Source organism: Gymnoscopelus microlampas (genome assembly GCF_963454915.1).
Source record: "Gymnoscopelus microlampas genome assembly, chromosome: 7".
NCBI lineage: Eukaryota > Metazoa > Chordata > Actinopteri > Myctophiformes > Myctophidae > Gymnoscopelus > Gymnoscopelus microlampas.
This window is the reverse complement of record NC_139944.1, coordinates 46,844,454-46,867,844: the sequence shown is the minus strand read 5'-3', so window position 1 is coordinate 46,867,844 and position 23,391 is coordinate 46,844,454. Positions and strand designations below refer to the sequence as shown.

The 23,391-nt window shown below is 39.1% G+C and overlaps 1 protein-coding gene across 1 annotated transcript; it reads right to left on the bottom strand.

Annotated features, from left to right (window-relative positions):
• Positions 1-1,943: 1,943 nt before the first annotated feature.
• Positions 1,944-23,098, bottom strand: LOC311049524 (S-adenosylhomocysteine hydrolase-like protein 1). The gene is made up of 17 exons (XM_084063137.1): positions 22,671-23,098; positions 15,811-15,922; positions 14,733-14,876; positions 13,941-14,041; positions 13,190-13,292; positions 10,882-10,976; positions 10,557-10,663; positions 10,350-10,466; positions 9,718-9,781; positions 8,761-8,849; positions 8,270-8,340; positions 7,847-7,941; positions 7,434-7,532; positions 7,190-7,258; positions 6,540-6,618; positions 5,924-6,044; positions 1,944-4,564 (listed from the first exon to the last, which is right to left on the bottom strand). Exons 1-17 carry the CDS (start codon positions 22,827-22,829, stop codon positions 4,558-4,560), a joined length of 1,632 nt encoding a protein of 543 aa, XP_083919263.1. The 5' UTR covers positions 22,830-23,098; the 3' UTR covers positions 1,944-4,557.
• Positions 23,099-23,391: the final 293 nt, after the last annotated feature.

Sequence of the window (23,391 nt, the reverse complement as noted above, 5' to 3'; positions counted from 1 at the left end):
TTGAGTAGCCATATTGAAATGACTTATTTAAACCAACAGCCTTTAAAAGCTTTGAAGTACATTACATGTTGATCAATTATTTTGGTCAGGAAACATGGACTGGAGTATGTCAGAGGGAGGGGGATGTGAGGTGTCCAGCAGATTCTCTACAAAGATGCAGTGCAGAGGTTTACAGCACTTTCATAAAAGCTGCTGGGGTCATTTACTCAGACTTGTGTGTGTGTGCACCCCAGCTTTAAGTAGCTCTATTAATTCTATTCGGTTCCTCAAGCTATATATTAAAGGTGTAGTGAAATGAAAAATATGTTTTTCACACTTTTAGAGCATATCCGTGGTCATCATATGGGCATACCTAACAATAGATGCCAAAAAAAATGAAAAAAAAACATTTTTGTGTATTTTTACATCTAAAGTCCCTAAAAAGCCAATCTTAATTACTTCCTGTAAACGAAAACGTGCTGCGTGATGACATAACTCGACCTTCGTGAATATAAATGAATCTTGATTACATGCACCTGTTTGATTCCCATAGCTGCACGTTCTTCAAACACAGCTGATTTTAATTACAGAGATACTCCGTTATGAATCTCATTGAAGATGAGTGTATTACTCAAAATAAAATGCCCGAAAATGTCACTTCAGTGCGTCTTTAAAGACGCACTGAAGTGACATTTTCGGGCATTTTATTTTGAAGGTTCAGCCTGAAACGTCGGTTCAACGACTCTAAACCAATCAGAAGGTCCCATCCCTTCAGGCTATGGGACGTTGGATCTCAATCACTTCAGCCGTGGGCAACACGGCTAGTGTTTGTTTACAAGTGAGAGAGAGACGGCCAGTGAAGCGCGTTTGCTACTACCTGGCTAATTTCTAACCTATAATGTTTTCAGATACATATTTTAGTGTGCAGATGAAGTTTAAAATGAGTAATACACTCATCTTCAATGAGATTCAAAACGGAGTATCTCTGTAATTAAAATCAGCTGTGTTTGAAGAACGTGCAGCTATGGGAATCAAACAGGTGCATGTAATCAAGATTCATTTATATTCACGAAGGTCGAGTTATGTCATCACGCAGCACGTTTTCGTTTACAGGAAGTAATTAAGATTGGCTTTTTAGGGACTTTAGATGTAAAAATACACAAAAATGTTTTTTTTTCATTTTTTTTGGCATCTATTGTTAGGTATGCCCATATGATGACCACGGATATGCTCTAAAAGTGTGAAAAACGTATTTTTCATTTCACTACACCTTTAAGCTTGAAACTCAGGACTTCAACGCACACCCTGCTTCTGGTGACTGATATTGTCCTAACGCATGAGGACTTTAGGGAGACAATTTTCAATTACGTTAACATGTGTTAATGTTGCATCAGGGAGTCCTGAAGTCAATGCAAGAATAACTCATTGAAAAATTGTCTCACATTAGGACAATCTGTCACCAGAACCAGGGACGTGTTTTCAATGAGTTTAACATGGACACTCTTGCTGCTGTAAACAAGGTAAAATAAATAAGCAAAGTATAAATGTAACGACAATATTTATCTTCTTGGGAGGGGGGGTCTTGTTTTCTTGTTTGGGATTGAGCACACATTTGGAAAGGCAGCTTTGGTTGTGAACAGTTATAAAAATTCAATTCCATATGTACATTTTGACTTTTGTTTTCATTGTACCTGTTTTGTGTATGTCTTTTTTTAGATAAGGAAGCACCCCAAAGTGTTTGAACTGAAATAGATTTCGTCCTGTGCTTCACAATACACATATTTTAAACTTATCTGTGGAACCGAGTCAAACAAAATGTAACGCCTCAACTCCTACATTCCAAGCGCCTGTCAGGGTGGGGGGTCCCCAGGTCCAATATGATTATTTTGGGGGTCGCGGCCGGAAAAGGTTGAGTACAATCTACTCAGAGGTAGATGAACACCAATAAATGTGACATGAGCCAGTTTCAAATTAAAACATTTTTCGTTTATTAAAAGGATCTGTGCACATAAATAGACAAAGCTTACCTGTATATAAAAAAAACAGACACCCATAAAAATGGATTCTTCATTTGTTAGTTGTGTTCAATAAAATAAAATTGACATTGATTGTGTCCACACTGTTATATTATTGTACATAAACATATTTTCTGTTGTAATTTCATAATGCAAACTAAAGTAATCAAATTTAAAAACTGGGTGCACCTGTCACATCACAGTGGTATGTATACTGTATTTTCACCTCAGATAATAGTCTCCTCCAACACATTCAGAAGTCATTAAAATAAACAGTTAGATCTAGAATAAACTATTTGTTATTCTTACAAAAAAAAGTAATGAAATTCGAAATCAATGGCATTTTGCCAGTCCATGTACAGTATTTTTCTGAAAAAATAAAATAACTTGACTACATGTATCAGAAAATACAGGGGTGAACAAGATGCATTACAATTATGTAAAACAACAATAATCCAATGATATTAAAACCAAGGTGTAACAAGTTTCAAAGAAATAATGTCTATAATGGTTTCTTGTGAATTATTTTTACAGTAATGCATACTTAACTTTTGTAAAACATTGACATGTGAACTTTGTGTCATTCTACATCTAAAAAGCCGTAGACAGAAGAGAAATTAAAAGACACTGCTGCATAGCAATTCCAGGATATTGCAAAATAAGTACTGCATTGGGCAATTCTATTCTGAAGGAGTATTCAGTATGAATGAGTTATATATATACTATATATGCACACACACACACACACACACACACACATATGGTATATACATCTCGTGAGTATATATACACAGCATGTATACATTATACATGTACTGTATATAATATGTATACACACACACACACACACACACACACATATGTGACTCACAAGGCACTGTCACTTCTAAAGCCGTTAGTGCAAAGATAAAAGCGCTTCACGTCACAGTAACCTACTGTAAGATAGTATTCAACAAACAGCAAAGGTATATACGATAGATAAAAAGGTAAAGGGATTTAAGGAATTGTCTATAATCTTTGTAGTTCACTGCAGTATTGGGTTCTGACTTTTGCTTGATCAGAAAATAGCTTAACTTGCTCAAATGTTAAGTGACAGCTGCAGAGGTTTCTGGTAATTACTTAGCAGAATTTAAACGTTTTTCACGGTTTACCCCTACCCCACTTGGACGCCCCTCCAATTCTCCGATTTCTAAACTGGTAAATAAATAGAGTAGGTACAAACAAAAACATAGTATAGTCAATATGTGCCAAGATGCATGCAATTTCTGAGAAAATGCATGCTCAATCCCTATAAAATGTGCCAAAATAAAAGTCAACCAATGTGGACACTACTGTACCTTAGTAAAAAGAAAAACAGTTTGTGTGTCTAAAAGTCTTTCCTAATAGTGCTTCCCATGAATGTTTTTTTATAATGGAGGTGAGAATGGATGGTTATGAATACACAAAATAGAAAAATGTGACCTAAAATAGCACTGACTCAATAGCGAACTATCTAGCCTAGCACAATGGCATTATCAAATGTTTTGGTAGAAAATAACATACATTTCTGACCTTGGATATTTCGGGTGTTGAGTCCATTTCTATTTGGTTTAAAACTATTAATAAATAAGAGGGAAGTATGTCATTTTGACAAGATTTGATTTGTATGTTTAATCTGATGTTGAAGATAATCTCAGTGTTCAGCATCTATCAGAACAGTATGGAACTGGTTGATCTGTAATTGCCTAGACATACTGTAATAGCTTACCATTCAACTCCAATTACTGACCCCAGACATTGCCTGTCATTCAAGTACACTTTACAGACAACATAGCAGCCACGAACAACTTGCTCTGGGCAGAAAATCATATTATAGACTAGTATAAATTATTACTAATAATGTTGACCCCATGGTGTGAAAGGAAGCTGGGATATTAATATATAAGACCTGGATATTAGTACAGCAAATTAGATTCAGGGCAAAATAATATTCTTCTAGAGTTCAAAATATTTAAATGACACTCCACAAGCCTAAAAATGGACACATCCAAAACAACAACAACAACAACATCAGGATCTTATTATCTATCATATTGCGAATCAAACTAACATTTAGTCTTACCAGTGTAGCCTCTCTTAGCTGGAATGTAATTAAAATAGTGAGTGCAGTGACAGTGAAGTGGCGATTTCACAAATAACCTTTTCCCCACAATCATTTGGCACAATATATTTGTTGCATAATTCAATATGTATCATATTATCCCTAAAATATACAGTATAAGTATATGAAAACAGACACATAAGAATAAAACCTCAAATAGGCATCCGTGTATAGAATACTGTATATACAGTACAGTATATACGCAAGAGCTGTACTTATGCTGGTCATTCATAACCAGTTGGTTGCCATGCCAAGAAACCAGGAAGTGTGTCAAGGCAAAGTTGCTGTGTCTAATGAAATACAGCTAAATAAACACTTTGTGTCTTGTGAGTCAATAAAATAGTAAATATAGAACTTCCATTTATCTTCTGGTGTGATATTGCCCAAGCTGTGCTTTGCTGAGACGTGGTTCGCCCATGCAAACTAATACCTGATGAATGAATAACAAAGGGAAAAGAGAGTTAGTAGATATACTCTTTTTTTTAAGTATTGTTAAGTCGTTTTTAAATTATCTCTATAAATGCAAGGAATCAGAGTGTGTGTGTGTGTGTGTGTGTGTGTGTGTGTGTGTGTGTGTGTGTGTGTGTGTGTGTGTGTGTGTGTGTGTGTGTGTGTGTGTGTGTGTGTGTGTGTGTGTGTGTGTGTGTGTGTGTGTGTGTGTGTGTGTGTGTGTGTGTGTGTGTGTCTTGTGCATAACTCCAAGGACAGTCCAACCGATTGACTTCATACTTGCCTTGTGTATCCTGGAGGACGAAACCGAAAATCCCCAAATCTATGTATCTACCTGTCTGTCTGTGTCCCGTTTAATGCCCATATATGGAGATCTCCACGGAGATCACTGATGTGATTAATATGACATCATAGCATACCTAGGACCACAATGGAAACAAGTCCCCCAGGACGTTTTTGTGTCCTTTCCTTTTAGCCTTAATGTCTGACTGTACCACGTGGTGGTTACATTTTTTACTAATAAAAAATGCAATCAATCAAAGCACTGATGTCATAGACTGGCCTCCAAGTACTATGATAAGGTGTACTGCACTAAGTATGCTGACAATGGGTACATCGGATATTGCATACCCAGAGGGACATGCGTTCCGACGGGCATCGCTCACAATGGGCATCAGCTTGGTTAATTTAAAGCACAATTAAATCATGCTAGAGGTTTGGCGTGTGTAAGTTACCTTGCCATGGTGTAACTCCAAATACTGGCGAGATTGTACTTGCTAAAAATGTGACTTTGAGACCTGTTTCACCGTGCAATGCAAGTCAAAGGAGAGACCGTTAGTACCATAGACCAGTGGTTCTGAACCAGTGGTCCGGGGACCACCAGTGGTCCTTGAGGGGGTTCCAGGGGGTCCCCAGCCAAATTAATAGTTAGAAACCAAATTGACCCTTATGTGTCTGTAACTCTGAGTGTACAAATGGAACCAAATGGACCCTAACGGGTCCATTTGGTTCCATTTGTACACTCCCAGAGTTACATGAACACAAATGATGATGACACTTCAGTGTAGATTGGGACCCCCAAGAAATTAAAATGGTTGAGTCCCTGGCATATCCTTTCAAATGGGTGTCCCTGGGCTAATATGTGTCAATTTGGTGGTCCTTGACACGAAAAAGGTTGAAAACCACTGCGGTAGGGTCCGAACGTGCCCTTCTGTGACGCACGCGGAAACCTCCCGAGGGAGGGCGGAAGCAATACGAGGTACTGCGATACAGGTCGCTCCAATGAACTGCAGAGGCCAATGAGGTATCTAGGTTTCTATATCTATGGTTAGTACAGTACCTGTAGTAGTTGGGTTTAAAGGGGCCATTCTTGTTCAGACCCAAGTACTTGGCTTGTTCATCAGAGAGCTCTGTGAGGTGGGCGTCAAAGGTGGCCAGATGCAAGCTGGCAACATACTCGTCTGAAACACACAACATGATTATGGAAGGGATAATATTATTATCCATTTAAATAGTGCTTAAACCATACTGCCACTTGGGAGTTATTTGTACACAACCATTGTGCGACATATGTGACAATTAAGTTGATTCTGATTTTTTATTTGGGGCTTTTTATGCCTTTATCATGAATTAGGCTGACAGGAAATGGGGAGTGATGGGGAGTGACGCGCAACAAAGGCCGTCAGGATCGGGACTCGAACCCAGGCTACATTGTAGCCTAGGTGCCCGGACTACACCAGCGATCCGGGCCGCTGACTCTGATTCTTAGAGCCTGGCTTGCAATATCACACATATACACTAGAGGGAATTAGTTGGTTCAAATTTAAAGGCAATTGTAAGATATCAAAGAGAAAAATCCAGCACAGTATTCTGCTATGAGATTGAGGCCAAATATCAGTGATAGCTTGAAGATAACATTTTCAGACCAGGGCTGTTAAGTATTCTTTGATCCTCACCCATTTTCTTAGGCAGCAAGTAAACATCCTGTTTGTAGCGTCCTTCTGGGGCGTTGTACAACTCAATGAGGGCAAGAGCCTGCAAACATACAGTGCAACAGTGTCATCAGTATTCTTTTTCTCTTTATCGCAACATTATACCCTCAAAATCAGTTATTATATTCTATCAAAGCATTCGATGGCACCGTGGGTGGAGTTCAGCTCAGCTCAAGCTACCATGGTGGCGTAATGTAATTAGTTGAATGTAGAGAGATAGGAAACCAAGGGGAGACATGGGAGACATGACAGGAGTCAGACTCGAACTTGAGTCCTCACATCTCACAAGGAGCATATTTCCAGTTCACTAATTGGCTGTGCCACCAGGCACGCCATACATGTATGTTTTTTCCTGGCATCCTATAGTGTGTATAGTTTCAATGTACAGATTATCGATTTTTTGATATTATACAGTTTTTTAGGTTCTTGGTTTACCTAGATAGATCTTAGATTGCTATTTCTACACATTTGATGTATTACCTTGTGTTTTCCTTGCTTACTGTAAATCGTACTTTGCTGTACGACCACATGACGTCACTCACCAAAAATGAGTGATTACTTGGAAATGCAGCCACACGATGAAGTATACATGGTACAGCTTAGTGATGTGTTACCTGAGTGGTGGCTGTGATGGACAAGACAAAGGTGGGGACAGTGGAGCAGCTGAGGTTCAGTAGACGACCCTAAAGACATTGAGCAAAAAATATGTTTAAAACATTGCCATGAGGTCAAATAGGATTGTATTGTTGAGTTGGAGTGAGTTTGAACTCTTTTTTTTAAATAATTATTTTTAAATATATTTGTATCTGTTGCATCTCTAGTTTTGAAACAATGAGGGGGTACAAACAGGAGTTTCACCTCAGCCAGTAGGATGACTCTCTTGCCATCAGGCCAGATAACATGATCCACCTGAGAACGCACTCTCTCCCAGGTCAATTCAGGGGTCCGAAGGCTTGCCTAGAGAAACAATATCAGTCATCAAGAGCCAACTGTAAACTTCAGTATAGTGGTGTTTTTATTTGCTGTTAGACCCTAACCCAGTTCCTGCCTCGGATGAAGCTCCCTGCACACATTCCATTTCTGAATTATGAATCTCTGGATTATGAATGTGAAAAGTACACAAAGCTTCAAAGCTAATTCAAAATACAATCTCAGCTTGAATCAACTATGAAAGATAACTTGAATGAATGCTTTAGATACACATGTCTATAACTTCATAGCTTTTGCATTCTGAATGTCACAGTCCATTTGATAACACAAATGTTGCTCACCACATCAATCTCAGTATTAGAGTGGCCCATGTTGCACACAATGGCACCATTCTTCATCCTATCCAGCTGGTCTCTGGTCACAACATTTTTATTACCTACACCACAACATACCTCAGTCAGATTAATGACTAGAAAATTGATATTTTCTATACTTTATTATTGATTTAGCAAAGCAGACAGGATGAAAGCCGATATGAATGTCATCGCACAAAGTGGTTTGTGCGATGACAAGTGGTTGCATAATGCACAATACAGTAAAGCTTGATTTGTACTTCATTGTGTGAAAATTGGTTAAAATAGCAGATCTGCAAGCTCACATTGCAACACGTGAGCTTGTAGATCTGCTATTTTTGCCGACGGTCACGGTTGTTCAACGGAGTATAAATTAACTGCAAAATGTGCCTTGTATTGACACATAGTTACCAGTGCATGTGATGATCACGTCTACTTGGCGGATGATTTCATTGAGCTTGAGCACCCGGAAACCGTCCATACTGCTCAAACAGAACAAGAGAGAAGCACAAGCATATTTGCTTAGCTGGATGAGTTCCCCTGGCACAGCGTATCTCTTGGAATGCAAGAGATAAGAATAACTGTCCATATCAAGATACAGTACTGTATTACAGTCTTATTCACAAAGGGGGGGGGGTAAACTCACTTCTCACATAGAAAGGTTGTGGCATTCTCTGCCTACAGGTTTCTTTCCCCCTGTTTTCTTTTTTTTACTCTGTACATAAAGTGTTTTATATTTGTTGATGATATTGTATTTTGGTGTTATTGGTTATGCTATATTGATGAATTTAATACATAGGACCACAATGGAAACAAGTCCTCAGGACTTTTTGTGTTATCTAATAAAGTATTCAATCAATCAATTCATCCTGGCCTTTCTCCTACTGAATACATCAGCTCACCAGGCTTGCAGGGCACAGATGGGATCAATCTCTGTTACGTAAACAATGGATCCCAGAGCTTTCAGAGCAGCGGAGCAACCTTTCCCAACCTGCGAAGACAGGACACAATGATCAACAGGGTCAGATTGACCTATTAGTCTCGCAAGCCAGACTGTTGCCTCCCACGATTTTCAAATGCTTCCATCATACAGTCTGGAGCCACGCAAGCTCTGAAAATGATCAAGCGATAAAGCGGATGTGAAGCCTCCTCCCCACATCCGTTTAGTCTTTTACAGTCGCACAAATGTATCCTAATATGAATCAAAAGGCATCATCGAGGCATATATAGCTCAGCTGAAATGGAAATTAAAAGCTAAAATGTAAAGATATTTTTTTATATATTTTCGTGAACGTAAATGACAAACAGATGATAGCTTCCTGCCTTGGATTTCGGGAGGTGTAGTTCCAGACTCTATATATCATTCGGAGATTGTGGAATAGTTGTCTGGCTACGTGAGACTAGATTGCCCTCATCTAGAGCCAACAATGCCTAACAAACATGAGAGAGAATGTGTATACAGTCTTTGCGAATCTTTTTAGGATAAGAGCACTAAATCTGAATGCCATGTTGATGTCATCATCAGTCATCTAGACTCAGCAGTAAATTAACTGATGAAGCCGTACTGTATCATTGTTTTGCCCAATTGGTAACAACATGTAGATGAGTCTACGGTCTACTGTACAAAACCACCAATCTACCATCAATCACTGGGAATAGGGCCAGGTTAGTCAAGTTAAACAAGGGATGTGGATCTTTAGGGCTATAGTTCGTAATGCTACTGTCATCGAGGTATAATGAATGCATTCTCTTTTCTGCTGACAGCACAATGTTTACAGTAGTGCCACAGAATAAGTCATAGATTTTTAGACATCACAGTCTGTCGAGCAGAGTATAAGTCCAACTGTAAGCACTCTTACCTCTCCATATCCACATACAACCACCTGTTTTCCTCCAAACATGACATCGGTGGTTCTTTTCAAACTACAGGAATGAGAGACAGAAAGTCAACAACAACAGTAGAGGCATCCTGCTAATCCTTAGCAACAGGACAGCCTAGTAAGAAAACACTTGTGTTTTGATCCCAGTCAGCCTTAGTGTCCCTATTCTGGCCATATCAAAATATAAAACATTCGGCAAAAACAGGCTAGCATTTGTGGAAAAATAGCAGATCTACAAGATCAGACCACAGTTGCATTACGTTGTGTGTTGTGTGAGCTTGTAGATCGGCTAAACTATATAGGGTTAGGGTCAGTGGTTAAAGAACATAAAGATAATTACTAAGGTTGTAAATCTGCAAAGTAACTGATATAAAACAGGGTACGATTGGCTACTACTGCTTGGGAGATAATAGTTTAGGAGTAATAAAAACGGATGCACTTGTCTCGTTTAAGGGTGTTGAAGTGAGGTTAGGAACTTCAGTGCTTCAGCTATGACAATTGAAAATCTCACAACTGTGTTACGATTGCCACCACAAGTGATTATAATGCATGTTCCATTGGCTACACTCTCCTAAAAGTGTAATGGATATAGCTTGACGCCATGCACTTACCCATCCAGGATTGACTCTCTGCAGCAGTACAGGTTGTCAAACTTTTGCTTTGTCACAGAGTCGTTCACATTCATGGCTGGCACGCACAATTTGCCAGCTTTAGACAGCTGGTACAATCTAGAAAGAAGATACAGTTAGGTGGAAGTCTTTTCACCTCCTGTAGGTTAGTCTTTCTGTGTAAGGGTGTGCAAGTAAACAATAAATCACCTGTGAACCCCAGTGACACTCTCCTCTACAATGCCCCTGATTTTCTTGAATACGTTTGGGTATTTCTTATACACCCAGTGGGTCAAATCCCCTCCATCATCAAGGACCTAACATAGACGGCAGGAGGAAATAACATTGATTTTGTTACATAATCAACAGAGAGAGGTATAGTGGATACTGTTGCACATTGATTGACTAGTTTTAAATCCCATCTTATCATAAGCCACAGCAGCATCTCCCTCTATTCCATTTCCTGATGGATATCATTGAATACAGTTATCCAAACAAACTTGGATGAACTGGATCAAGTTTGCATAGAAGGTACCATGTTAGGCTCCCAGCCATCTGCGCTGACACAGCGATCAATGCACCACCAAAAGTCATCCTCGGATTCACCCTTCCAAGCGAAAACGGCCACACCTAGAAACACATAACAGGCAGAATATCTTAAAAACAAAAAGTCCAGCCCATCCAATTCAAAACACTGGTGACATTCACATGGTAGCCAAAGGGTATGACATCCAGTCCTACTCAATTCAATTCAAAAGGGCTTTATTGGCATGAGAAAACATACGTTTACATTGCCAAAGCAGAAAGCACAATACAACAATAAAGCAATACAATCAAAACAAAAAATATGTACATTTGAAAGTCAGAATCTTCAATAGATCAATTTCTATGTACCAAGATCACTGGCATAGTGCAGGAATATACACAATGATTAGTCTTTAGGGTGGTTGTGTTCCGTTTGATATCCTTCTCCTATCACAGCAACTCACAAATCTTGCTGCTGTGTTTGCACATTGTTGTACTTCGCCCAGCAGATATGGGAGTTTTTTGTCCTTGGTCATGTTTTCAAAATCTCCGTGTGTGGTTGTAATCTGTGGGAAGTATGTGTCTCTGATGTCTTGGTACAATGGGCAGACGGTTAGGAAGTGTAGCTCGATTTCCACTTCGTTTTGTGTGCAGTGGGTGCATAGTCTGTCTTCTCTCGGGATACAGGTCTGCCTGTGACGACCTTTCTCGATCGCAAGACTGTGCTCATCGAGTCTGTACCTAGTTAAATGTTTTCTTTGTTTTGGGTCGGTCACGGTGCTCAGGTATTCTGCCACTGCATATTCTCTGTTTAGGGCCAGATAGCATTCTAGTTTACTCTGCTTTTGTGTTGCTTCTTTCCAATGTGTCAGGTAGTTTTCCTTTTGCTGTTTTATAATTTGGTTTAGTCCAATGGGTTTTCTACCTCGTGGCTCTGTTTGTGTTTGTGCCCGGAGTTCCAGGGCCAGCTGGCTGAGGGGGCATCTCTCTAGAGTTTCGCTGTGTGTGAGTGCCTTGTTATGGAGTGCATCTAGGTCGCTTTCTTTTAGGTGGTTGTAGAACTTAAGTGCTCTCTTTTTTATTTTGATTATGAGTGGGTATCGTCCTAATTCTGCCCTGCATGCATTATTTGATGTTTTTCGCTGGGTACGGAGAATGGATTTGCAGAATTCTGTGTGTAGGGTCTCGGTTTGGTGTTTATCCCATTTTTCAAGGTCATGGTTTGCTAATGGTCCCCAGATCTCACAACCATAGAGGGAAATTGGTTCTATCACAGAGTCCAGTATTTTAAGCCAGGTTTTAATTGGGATGTCTATTTTGATGTTTCTTTTGATAGCATAGAATGCCCTTCTTGCCTTGTCTCTCAGGTCCTTTACAGCTTGGTTATAGTTCCATGTGCTGCTGATGTTTAGGCCAAGTAGTATCCATTGCTATTCACAGCATGAACGTACAGTACATGGATAACCACAGACAAAACAAATTTCAAGGGAAACGTAAGTGAATGAACTAGTGTCCTTGCCCAGCATAAAAACCTTTCCCATGAGTAAGTCAGCCTCATGTTATGAGACTCTGTGTCTGTCAGGCCATGGAAGAATTACTTGGTAATGCATACATGCAACCAGCTCCTAGCAACCACAGATAATAGGCTTTTGGTAGCTTTATTCCTTTAGAAAGGTCAAATGTTTCATGCGGATCACCCCCTCTGCAGGGGTGATCCACTGGGACTTTATTAAAACATTTCCACAATGTCTCCTGGGTTTTAAATTGCCACAGTACAAGACACTCACAAGACAAATCACACCTCTACCCTAAAGGAAACAATACACCAATCATCTGATCTATATAAAGCAAAGAAACAAAAAGCTAAACCCAGTCCATTTCCATAACTCAGAGACACTAACAGTGTACTGTGAGGAATGTAAGGTCATGATCTCATGGCTCCCATAGCAAAAGTCACTATCTGTCACACACAGTGTTGCTTACCAATCTGTTACTGTCACAGACAGGGGTGTAATTTTCTTTTACTGGCGGAACGCTATTTTTATGACATCACGGCCATTTTATTTAACTTTAATGTGTGATTAATTTTACTTAGGTTTATGGGTGTATATAAATAGTAGGAAACGTGTTTGTATAGGAAATGAGAAATGACTAGTTTTAGTCTTAGTTTTAGTCTTTGTAAATCTCCTCAAGGAATGCCTTGAATTATAGGAGCTGAAACTAAAAAGCTTGCTTTGAACATTTGCTCAGCCACCGTCTTCCTGACGCTGTGGTGTCAAGCGACCAGTGCACCCCTGGTCACAGGCATTGTTGCTTACCATTGTCAGAAAGGGCAGCAGCCACCTCATTCTGTGTAGAGTATATGTTGCAGGCAGTCCATCTGCACTGAGCCCCCAGGGCAACCAAAGTCTCAATCAGCACCTGAAGACATATAAAGAGCATTAAGAAAATAACCACAGTAATATAACAGCTTTTCAAGCAAAAAAAAAAACTATTCTTTTCCAGTGAGCGATGCCACTGTTTAACGAAGTCTGGATTGGGTTTTACTGTTCAGCATTATTTTGGGGTCAACCAATTTGTTGTGAAGGATTGATGTCACTCCAGGGGACAACAACCTTTATACACTGTGGATGCTTATACAAGATATCTTAAAAATAAATACAAAAACCTTATCCCAGGACACGGTCTAATTCTATTTCCTTCATCGACGCGCAACCACACATACCATGATCTCTCTCTCCGTTTATTAAACCTATCGAATTTTCTTATCCCCATTTGTCCTTTCTATTATATGTAGAGTATGATATGTAGAGTATGATGTATGTTTGTGTAAACATTTCAGAGTATCTTCATTTTTTCTTTCATCCTTAATATCGTAAAAAGTCAAAGCATATGTTTTTGCATAGTATTGTACATCTGTCTGTCATTAAATGTTTCGATGAATTGAGTACACACTACACAGGTCCCCAAAGGAAACAAGCCATAGCTCTTTCTTTGGTTTAAAATCCTCTTAACAGACCTTGTATTGAACTGTACTTTCCTGTGCTTTTTCACATAGAGGTAACTTACTGCAGTCTGGGCAGTGATGTGAGTGCAGCCTACGATTTTGGCCCCTGCCAGTGGTTTCTCTCCTTGTGCTCTCTTCCTGAGTGAAAGCAGCGCTGACATATCTAAAAATAGGACAACATAAAAGTGGGCGGGTGTCAAAGAGTGTATAGAGGATATGCGCATGCTTAAAGTGAATGGCACATCGAGTGGCAAATCGAGTGGCAAAGAAACATGCAAAATGAGTTTAACATTGTTTAATGTTGTTTAATGCAATCAGATATGACTTTTCTGTTTGGATGCATGGGCTGTCAAGGCCAGAAAGTATTTTTTTGACACTCAGTAGGCATTCCTGCATAACTTCCGGGTTTGATGATGATGTCACACGCATATCCTCTATACAACAATAAATAAATACAATTTATAAGATACAAATACATTACTTCTTTAATAATGTACTGTAGAGGCATCAAGCAAGAATCCTAGTACACTTGCCTTACTAAATGATTGCTAATAGGCTAGTGTATTTTATAGTGTATGTCACATTATCCATTGGCAAACTCTGTTGTTATAAATGGGCCAACTGTTAATGGTCCTTCCATTAATTATTTTTTTCTCTCAATTTAGAAGTTATGCCAGATCATACTGGAGATAAATATTCTGTGGTTCTTGAAAGATTAGTCAGAATGCTTAGAAATGCTGGCAGAAGCTACAGCCTGTTTTAGAAAACCCCTGGCAGTGAATGTGTTAAGACACTATTGTAATTCCCCATTGAATAGTAAATGTAAGAACATTTTTGTCCTCATTGTACCATACCTTGTTCTGCTATTTCAATCTCACGTCTTCCAAATTCAGCCTGCTTGATGTTCTTGATACAGAAGTCAATACAGCCCTTGGAGTTGACCTGAGTTTTGTCTCGTGGTGAGGTCTCATCATCAGAGCTATCTGTGTATGATGCCCCTGTATGGGAGGGGGTTGGTAAAAGGATAGACAGAAATAGGTAAGATTACACAAGGTTAAATAAATAACTTGTGGACGACCTGTGAGGCGACAAAATTAAATCGAGTGACTAATGGACAAGCCTGCTGTGGGCAAAAAGTAACCAACAACAACAACTAGCAAAACGTCTCACTCTCTGACTTTGACTGACCATAAATTCTCTGCTAACATCACATTAATGGTGGGGGGGCTGGGGGCGGGCCCACAATGGAAGTGGATTGGCGAATTAATATTATAATCAATTCTAAACTTTTAAATGTATGCAGCTGAATCACTACCTTAAAAATTAGTAGTTCACCCCAAAAATCACTTATTTTCTATCAATTACACACCCCAGGAAGCCTTGAATTCATGGGAAAAAATATAGCCAATAATTTGATGACCAGCTCAATTGAGTGACCCACTGACCCATGACCCGGTCATCGAATTATTTGTTTAGGAATGCAGTCACGTCAAGTCACTTGTCCCTGATCATCTCATAGTTATGCATTTCACATGTCTACTAATGAAGTAATAATAGAATAGAATAGTCCCCTCTCCTTTGGGGTGTTATTTTTGTCACATTATATGTATATATGTATATATATGCACATACATAGGTGAAATTTGTCCTCTGCTTTTTACCCATCCTATAACAACTAGGAGCAGTGGTCAGCCTTCTCCCTCCATTGGCGCCCAGGGGGCAATTAGGGGAGTCTTGCTCAAGGACACACATCGACACATTGCTGACCTAGCCTGGAATCGTACCTGGGACAACCAGGGGCTCTGGCTCCCCAGGCGGGCTCACTAACCACTCAGCTATGGCCGCCCCCATAGATAAATACATGACCTAAATGTAACTGGAAATTAACAAAGATAAAAAACAGATGCAAAAATGCCTGGTTGCGTTTCTTACCAGAGCCATAGCTGTCTGTGGAAGACTGAGAAATGGAGCGAGACAGGGAGCGACGTCCAGCCTTGGTAGGGAACCTACTGAACTCCTGCTTGTCCTCCACAAACTGGATTTGCTGATGGAAAAGGAAGCAATACCCAGATGTTATTGGATTGAAACGATAGCTTTTAAGGGATGACAGTAAGTATAATTGTAAAGAGTATGAAACAAATGTTATTGCAGTCCACATTTAGTGGCCAGTGGGGAGGTTTCCCACTAAGCTTAGAGTTCAGAATAGAGACCCAATTAAATTGTTGGTCATTTCTCGGAGCTGTATTGTGTTTATACTGGTTTAGTTTATTGCATTGTTTATTACTGCTGCCAAGGAGGTTATGTAAAGACTGCCTGTATGTCTATGACCAACAATTTTCAAAAGTAATGGCTGGCATTCATGTGCTCAAGAAGAGAAGTGAGGCGGAGAACCTGGCTGACACAATCTTTGCCCTCGATGTTGTCGAGACCAAAGAGCTAATCGTGGAATACAGGAAGCAGGGCAGAGTGCACACCCCCCCCCCCCACGTCTACATAGGCGCCTTCAAATTCCTTCTTATGGTTTCAGAACACCCTGTATTTGTATTGAGCACAGAGACATTTTAGTGTTTTGGCAAATGAATAAACTTTCACATAGGCCTAAATTTGAGAGTACATCTTTTAATTGCCTTGCCTAAAAGAGATGGCAAGACGTTACATAATACAGTAGATACTGTGACATTTAAGACATAGCTACTGCATGACGTAAAAGGAAATCAGTGTGCGGTGGCTGGTGGATCAGCCAGTTAGCGCACTGACCGTAGCTCCTTGTGAGTCGTGACTTGTGAGAGCCCCTGTTCAAATCCAACTTCCATCTTGTCTTGCATGTCTCCCCTGTCTCTCTGCCCAAGGACTCTATTTAAATAAAGCGATAAAGCCCCAATCTTCCAAAAATAATGTAATAATGTAATTGAATGTTTTACGATTGCTAATTTATCAATTACAATCGGTAGTAAATACATCATCTAGCCTGCCATTGCCATACTGATAACGTGGATTCACTCACAAGTTCCTCCTCCACGGAATCGGGAGGAACGTGAGAGTGAATCCTCGTTATGAGTCTGGCCAATGTCAGGTTATAAATCATCAGTTCTATCAGTCAAATCTATCAATAAAGAGAAAACATATCTGATTTATTGAAACGAAAAGTTATAAACAATTATGAAATCTGAACTATGCTATGCTGCCACATTATCACAACCAAAATCATTGGTTGCCAACAAATGGACCAATAAGTGGATTAACTCTAGCCTTGTGCCACAGAAACCTGCATAGTCGTGGCAAAAGACATGCTGCACTGACCCACACTGCACATGGTTAGGGAATAATCTTTCCAGCATTCAAAGAATCCAGTAAGTAAACACACATCGCATGTACCTGCAAACACTGGGTTTTCTTAAGTAAACAACAGCATAAAGACTTCTTTATGCTTTAAGCATTAAGCTTTAGTCGTGTAGTGCGTACGGGCCTTTAAGTGACACATTGTGCAGGGTGTTTTTCCATGACAGATTTTGGGTTAATGGTACTTTGTTATGCAGATGGGCATGCGGCTTCAATTCGTAATGGCTTAGGATTCGCCCACCTGAAGGTGAGATCCAAAGATTTTGAAAATCTTGAAAAGGGTAGGGTAAGTGATATTTTTTGTTTAAAACAAAAGGTTTTTGGTAAAAGGTTAAAGCACTATATTGTGATAGTAATCATTGCTATAGTCTATAACAAAACAGAGTGTTTGTTCAGTAGAAGGGGTCTCTGCGTCTCTCCAGATCTTTGATAAACACATACATTTTCAGGTGGGTGGCCAATCTTCAGCCAATCAGGAAAAAGTACCCATTTATCAGCTTCAATTTTATATAGTGTTCCAGTTCCAATTTTGTCTGCCCATTTCTTTGTGTCATCACTTCCAATTTCACTTGTTTAATCTGTATCCTGTGTGAGGTCTCTCTCCTTACTGGATAGAATGCATTTTTCTGTCAAGAGCTGGAGGGACGGGGAGATGGGGAGACCCCTGTTACTGAACAAACAACTCTATAGCAATGAGTAGTATCAGAAAATAAAGCAATTTAACACTTATTTTAACAAAAACATATCACCTACTCTACCTTTAATATTTTTGAAGAAACTATATTTATATATATATATATATATATATATATATATATATATTTAATAAATATTAAAAGGGGTCTGTGGCCCAAAAATGGATCCCGACCCATTGCTTGGGAAACACTGGCACACTGAAAGTGAATTTGTGCAGTGCAGACAAGTTGGATGTTTTGGGTATCTAACTTCATGCACAGTCAGCTTATTATTTACTGCAGTATCAACGTGCAACAAGAAACATCTTTGCTGATGTTCCAAGTCAATGTACAAAAGGTTCAAATCCAAGCAACTTGAGATGTTGAGACTGAACTTCAGAAGTTCAGACTGGAGCGGGGATGTTTTGTCCTCTTTTTCTTTTTCATTCACTCAGTATTTCTGCCATGACACAAATGACCCTTAGGTGGAAAGAATCAGTGCAGAGAGAGATTTCATTACTACTGAATAAATCAGCGTTAAGACGCGCGTGCGTGTGAGAGAGAGAGAGAGAGAGAGAGAGAGAGCGGCCTTTCCCCTCATAAATAACAGTTGAGTTGACCTCATTCCTCTCATGCTCTGAATGGGAATTTGGGTTTCTTCATTCTGCGGCATTAGGGGGATCAAATCCTTGAGTGGATCTAGGTCTAAAATCCAGTCATGTTGAGTATGCAACAGTGTTGATTTTAACAGCACATTTTTATTTCGTTTTAGTCATAGTCTTTTGAATAAAATTCCATTTAGTTTTAGTCATATATTTTTTTTTTTCATCTGAAATGTTTTAGTTTTTGTCTAGTTTTAGTCGACTAAATATCATAAGATTATAGTCGACTAAATCTACAGTTGATTTAGTCGACTAAAATGCATTTTGGCAGGCCTTGATGGCGTCGTCATGACTGATTTTACACTTGGTTGCATGCTGAAAATAGACGATCTACAAGCTCACAACGTGTCGCATTTAGCTTGTGGATCGGCTATTTTCAAAGCACAACGCCCGAGCGCAACCAAAAATAATTAATCGTCAAGGAAAATGTCATGATCGTGACAGTGACAGCCTATAGTGAGAACCTTCCTAAAAAAAAAAGACTGGTTCACTGCAAGTGAATGACAGGACTTAACCTAACAGGCTGTACGCTGTACACTCTAGTCTGCACTGTATTTAGCCCTGGTCAAAGGACTCCAATGGATCATCCAAGGTCAAGGCTGGGTGATCTCCTAACCATTATACCATGTGGCGTAGCTTCCCGACCAAACTGACTTGACAGATTTCAGCTTCTAATCAGTGGTGTAAAGTAACTAAGTACATGTACTCAAGTACTGTTGCCTACTTAAGTACAATTTTGAGGTATTTTTTACTTTACTGGAGTATTTCCAGTTTTCAGTACTTTTTACTTCTACTCCACTACATCTCAAGAAGCAAATATTGTGCTTTTTACTCCACTATACAATTCTTTGAAAACTTTAGTTACTAGTTACTTTGTAGATTTTGATTATTATTACAAAACATACATTAACCACTTCAACCCTATATATATTTCGGCCATTTGAAAATAGCCGATCTACAAGCTCATTGCGATGCATTGTGAGCTTTTAGATCTGCTATTTTCAAAAGATTTTCAAACGTGAAATTTTAAAACTCATTCTGCATAATGAGTACTTTAACAGGGTCCCCACACATTTTTAGCAATGAATTTCCAAAACTTTTCCAAAACTTTTCCAGAAAATTTAGCCCAATTTCCAGGCCTATATAACAATCATTCGGCGCAATAATGTGTCTCTTACTCCTATGTAGAATGCCCAAAGATAGGCAGTGTAGCAAAAATAAAGTTTGAGACATACATTAGGCTGCCGTCACACAGCCCGTTCGGCGAAAAACTACTTATGTTACATATTTCGTGTAATATTATTCATGTTTATGAAAATGTTTTGTTTTAACAAAATCAATAGCCAAAAACAATGCATAGCCAAATATTTTTCCAGGACCCTTGATAAATTCCAGGACCTTTGATGATGTTTGATCAATTTCAAACCTTTTCCAGTACTGGATTTTTTTTTTTTTTTGTTTTTTTCAAAATATTTCCAGGAATTTCATGACCGTGGGGACCCTGCTTGAAGTACATTTTGATACCAATACTTTTGTACTTTTTACTCAAGTACATTCCAGACTTTTACTTGTAGTTGTAACAGAGTATTTCTACATTGCAGTATTGATACTTTAACTTAAGCAAAAAAACATGTGAGGGCACTTTTATTTTACCTATGGGGCAGAATCTGCCAATGCTTTGTCTTGCGCATCTTTCTTGTGAATCCACGCATTTGCATTGACAAAGCATTGGCAGATTCTGCCCCATAGGTAAAATAAAAGTGCGGTGTGACCGTGCCCTGAATACATTTTCCATCACTGCGTAGCTTCTCGACAAAACTGACTTGACAGATTTCAGCTTCTAATCAGCAATGAGATCATCATGCTGCGCTTCCCTGGCGGTTTCCATGACGGCAGGATTCATCTCCCCATCAGTCTTGTGTTGCCGTTTCTGTACTCACTGCAGCTGACAGCTTAACTTGTACACAACATCAAACATTACATAACAACCCTTTGTGGGAGAGGTTTTTTTCCACTGGCTGAGAATGTCCAAAAAAGACAGGCTGCTCGCTTTACAGTCAGTCAGTGTCACACATACTGTAAAGCCCAACGCTTCCTTCTTCCTTGAGAGGAATATTTAACAATGAGTCTTCTTTTTGAAAACCTTTCATTCGGAACAAGCTATTCAGCCGTTTCCTGGTTGGCTAAGAGACACATTTTAACAATTACAATTCAAGCTCATTTTGCTAGGGTTTATGAATGCAAATGTATTATATAAGTAACTTGCTTTAAAAGATGCTTTGGATTTTTGTGAGGAACTTATGCAGGACTATGGCATTTTCTTAGACTGCCATTAACTCCATTTCTGCCGACCTCTGATTTCAATAATACTACATTTCATAATCTAATCAAGTATGAGTTTTTAGTTTGCTTTTGTTTTGTTTTATTTATTATAAAGCATAAGGAAAAACATATATATCCTAATCCACAATCTAAATGCTATAACCTTGTGATCAACTTCATATTTTACAAAGACCTGCCAAAAACTGAATTAGTAACACACATTAGGGCAGAATAGAATAAACATGTTCAGGTCTACTTTTAATGATAAATCCCATTAATCATTAGGAGCAAAAAGTGATTTTTTTTTTGTCACCAAGGTTTTACATACTGAATTATCGGCCAGTGTGTGTGACGTTTGAGCTCGGCCCTGCTGCTTAAGGTAGGGTAAGTGATTTTCTTTGATTAATGTGTTGGTATAAGTGTTAAATAGCTCTATATTCTGATAGTACTTATTGCTATAGAGTGTTCGTTCAGTAACAGGAATCTCTCCATGTCTCTCCAGCTCTCTATTAAACAGAAAATGCATATTTAGGTCGGAATACCAATTTTATCCAATCAGGATAGATAGAGAACCCAGACAGGATACAGATGAAACAAGTGAAATTGGAAGGAATGACACAAAGAAATGAGCAGACAAAACTGGAACACTGTATTATAAATGAAGCTGATAAATGGGTAGCCTACTCTCTGGCTGATATTTTGTCACCTACCTGAAATGTTCCGTTTATTAAAGAGCTGGAGAGACAGGGAGACTCCTGTTACTGAATAAACGCTGTATAGCAATGATTACCATCAGAATATAGTGCTTTAAACAAAGACCTTTTTGTTTTAACCAAAAAATGTCACTTACTCTACCTTTAAATTGGCAAACTTGCAGAGATTGAGAAAGGAGACTTCCCTGTATGGCAATGATTCATTGAAAGGCTGTTTCCTTTTTCATCCGAGGACATTATAAGAAAAAATAATATTTTGCATGTTGTGACACATTTGTCACCTTAAGTCTAGTAGTACAAAATAGCCTAAATATAGTCATATTAAACATTTGTGAGATATCATTGTTTTTTTTTTTTTGGTTCAGCAGGGCTTTAGATTGAGAGGCAGAACTTTTGAAGCATTTCTACCTTTAATCATCTGTAATAAGTCAGTGATAACTTCTCCCTATTACAACCGCCTACACAAGTGACAGGTCGCAATCATAACAAATCAGGTGCTCTCTCCATAATAAAAAGTTGAATCTATCATTAGTCTCCCTTCCCAATGGCCGTTGAGTGTCATCAGGGGTGAAAAAAGTACTGACATGTTTTTTTTACTAAAAGTATCAATAGGCTACTGCAAATACTCTTGTTACAAGTAAAAGTCCAGCATTCTAAATTTACCTGACTAAAAGTACAAAAGTATTGGCATCAAAATGCACTTCAAGTACCAAAAGTAAAATTACTCATTATGCAGAAGGTCCCATATCACATATTTTCACATGTATAAAATGTATAAAAATGCTTTGCTAAGCAACAACGCGTTGCTATAGCGACGCGTTGTGAATTTGTAGATCGGCTATTTTCAAATAGCCAAAGTATATAGGGCTTAAGACAGTGGTTAATGTATGTTTTACAAAGTAACTATAATATTTGCCTCTGAGATGTAGTGCAGTAGAACTGTACAAGTATTGAAAATACTCCTACAGTAAAGTAAAAGTACCCCAAAAGTGTACTTATTGTACAGAACTAAATGCACTGAGTGACTTTAAACCACTGGTCTTCTTCATCATCATCATTCACTACTATAGTCTGTCACTTACCTTTTTACCAGGCTTGTGGGTCGGCACGGTGGCGCTGAAGGCAGACGACACCGTCATAGCAGAGTATTTCTCCGCCACGTTCTCGCTCTCCTTCACCTCCTTGCTGGCCTGTTTGCTGGACTCCAGCCTCGGGTCCGCCGTGACCGTCGGGTCTGACATGATGACTCCTGGTGTTTATATGTCTGTATCCGCAGATCTCAATCTTTGTCAGGTTATTCGTTTGATAAGCACTACGTTAAGAAGCTAACGCTAAGCTTGGCACTGCTATTATTAAAGCTGGTACACGTCGTTCTGTTCGGTAGCAGCGAAAATAATATGTTTCGGTTTTCAGTTTTATGGAACTGAGATAAAGTGGGAAACAATGTAACCCAATGTGTGTGTGTTTTGGTTGGTGTGTGTCGATACAAGGTCGATACAATGTTGCCGTGCTGCGGTTCAGTGTTTACTGCGTTGAAGGCTCAGCTGTCACCTGGCTGAGTGGTGGGCGGTGCGTGACTCCGCCCCCCTGTCTAAATGTATCACGCCCCCCAAAGTGACGCAAGGGAGCACTCGTTTTGGTCCACGACTCACGTCATAACCATAGTCAGTGATGGAAGAAGTACTCACATGTTTTACTTACTGCAATGTATATATATATATATATATATATATATATATACTCTGTTACAAGTAGAAGTACGTAGAAGCCCGTATTCAAAATGTACTTGGGTAAAACTACAAA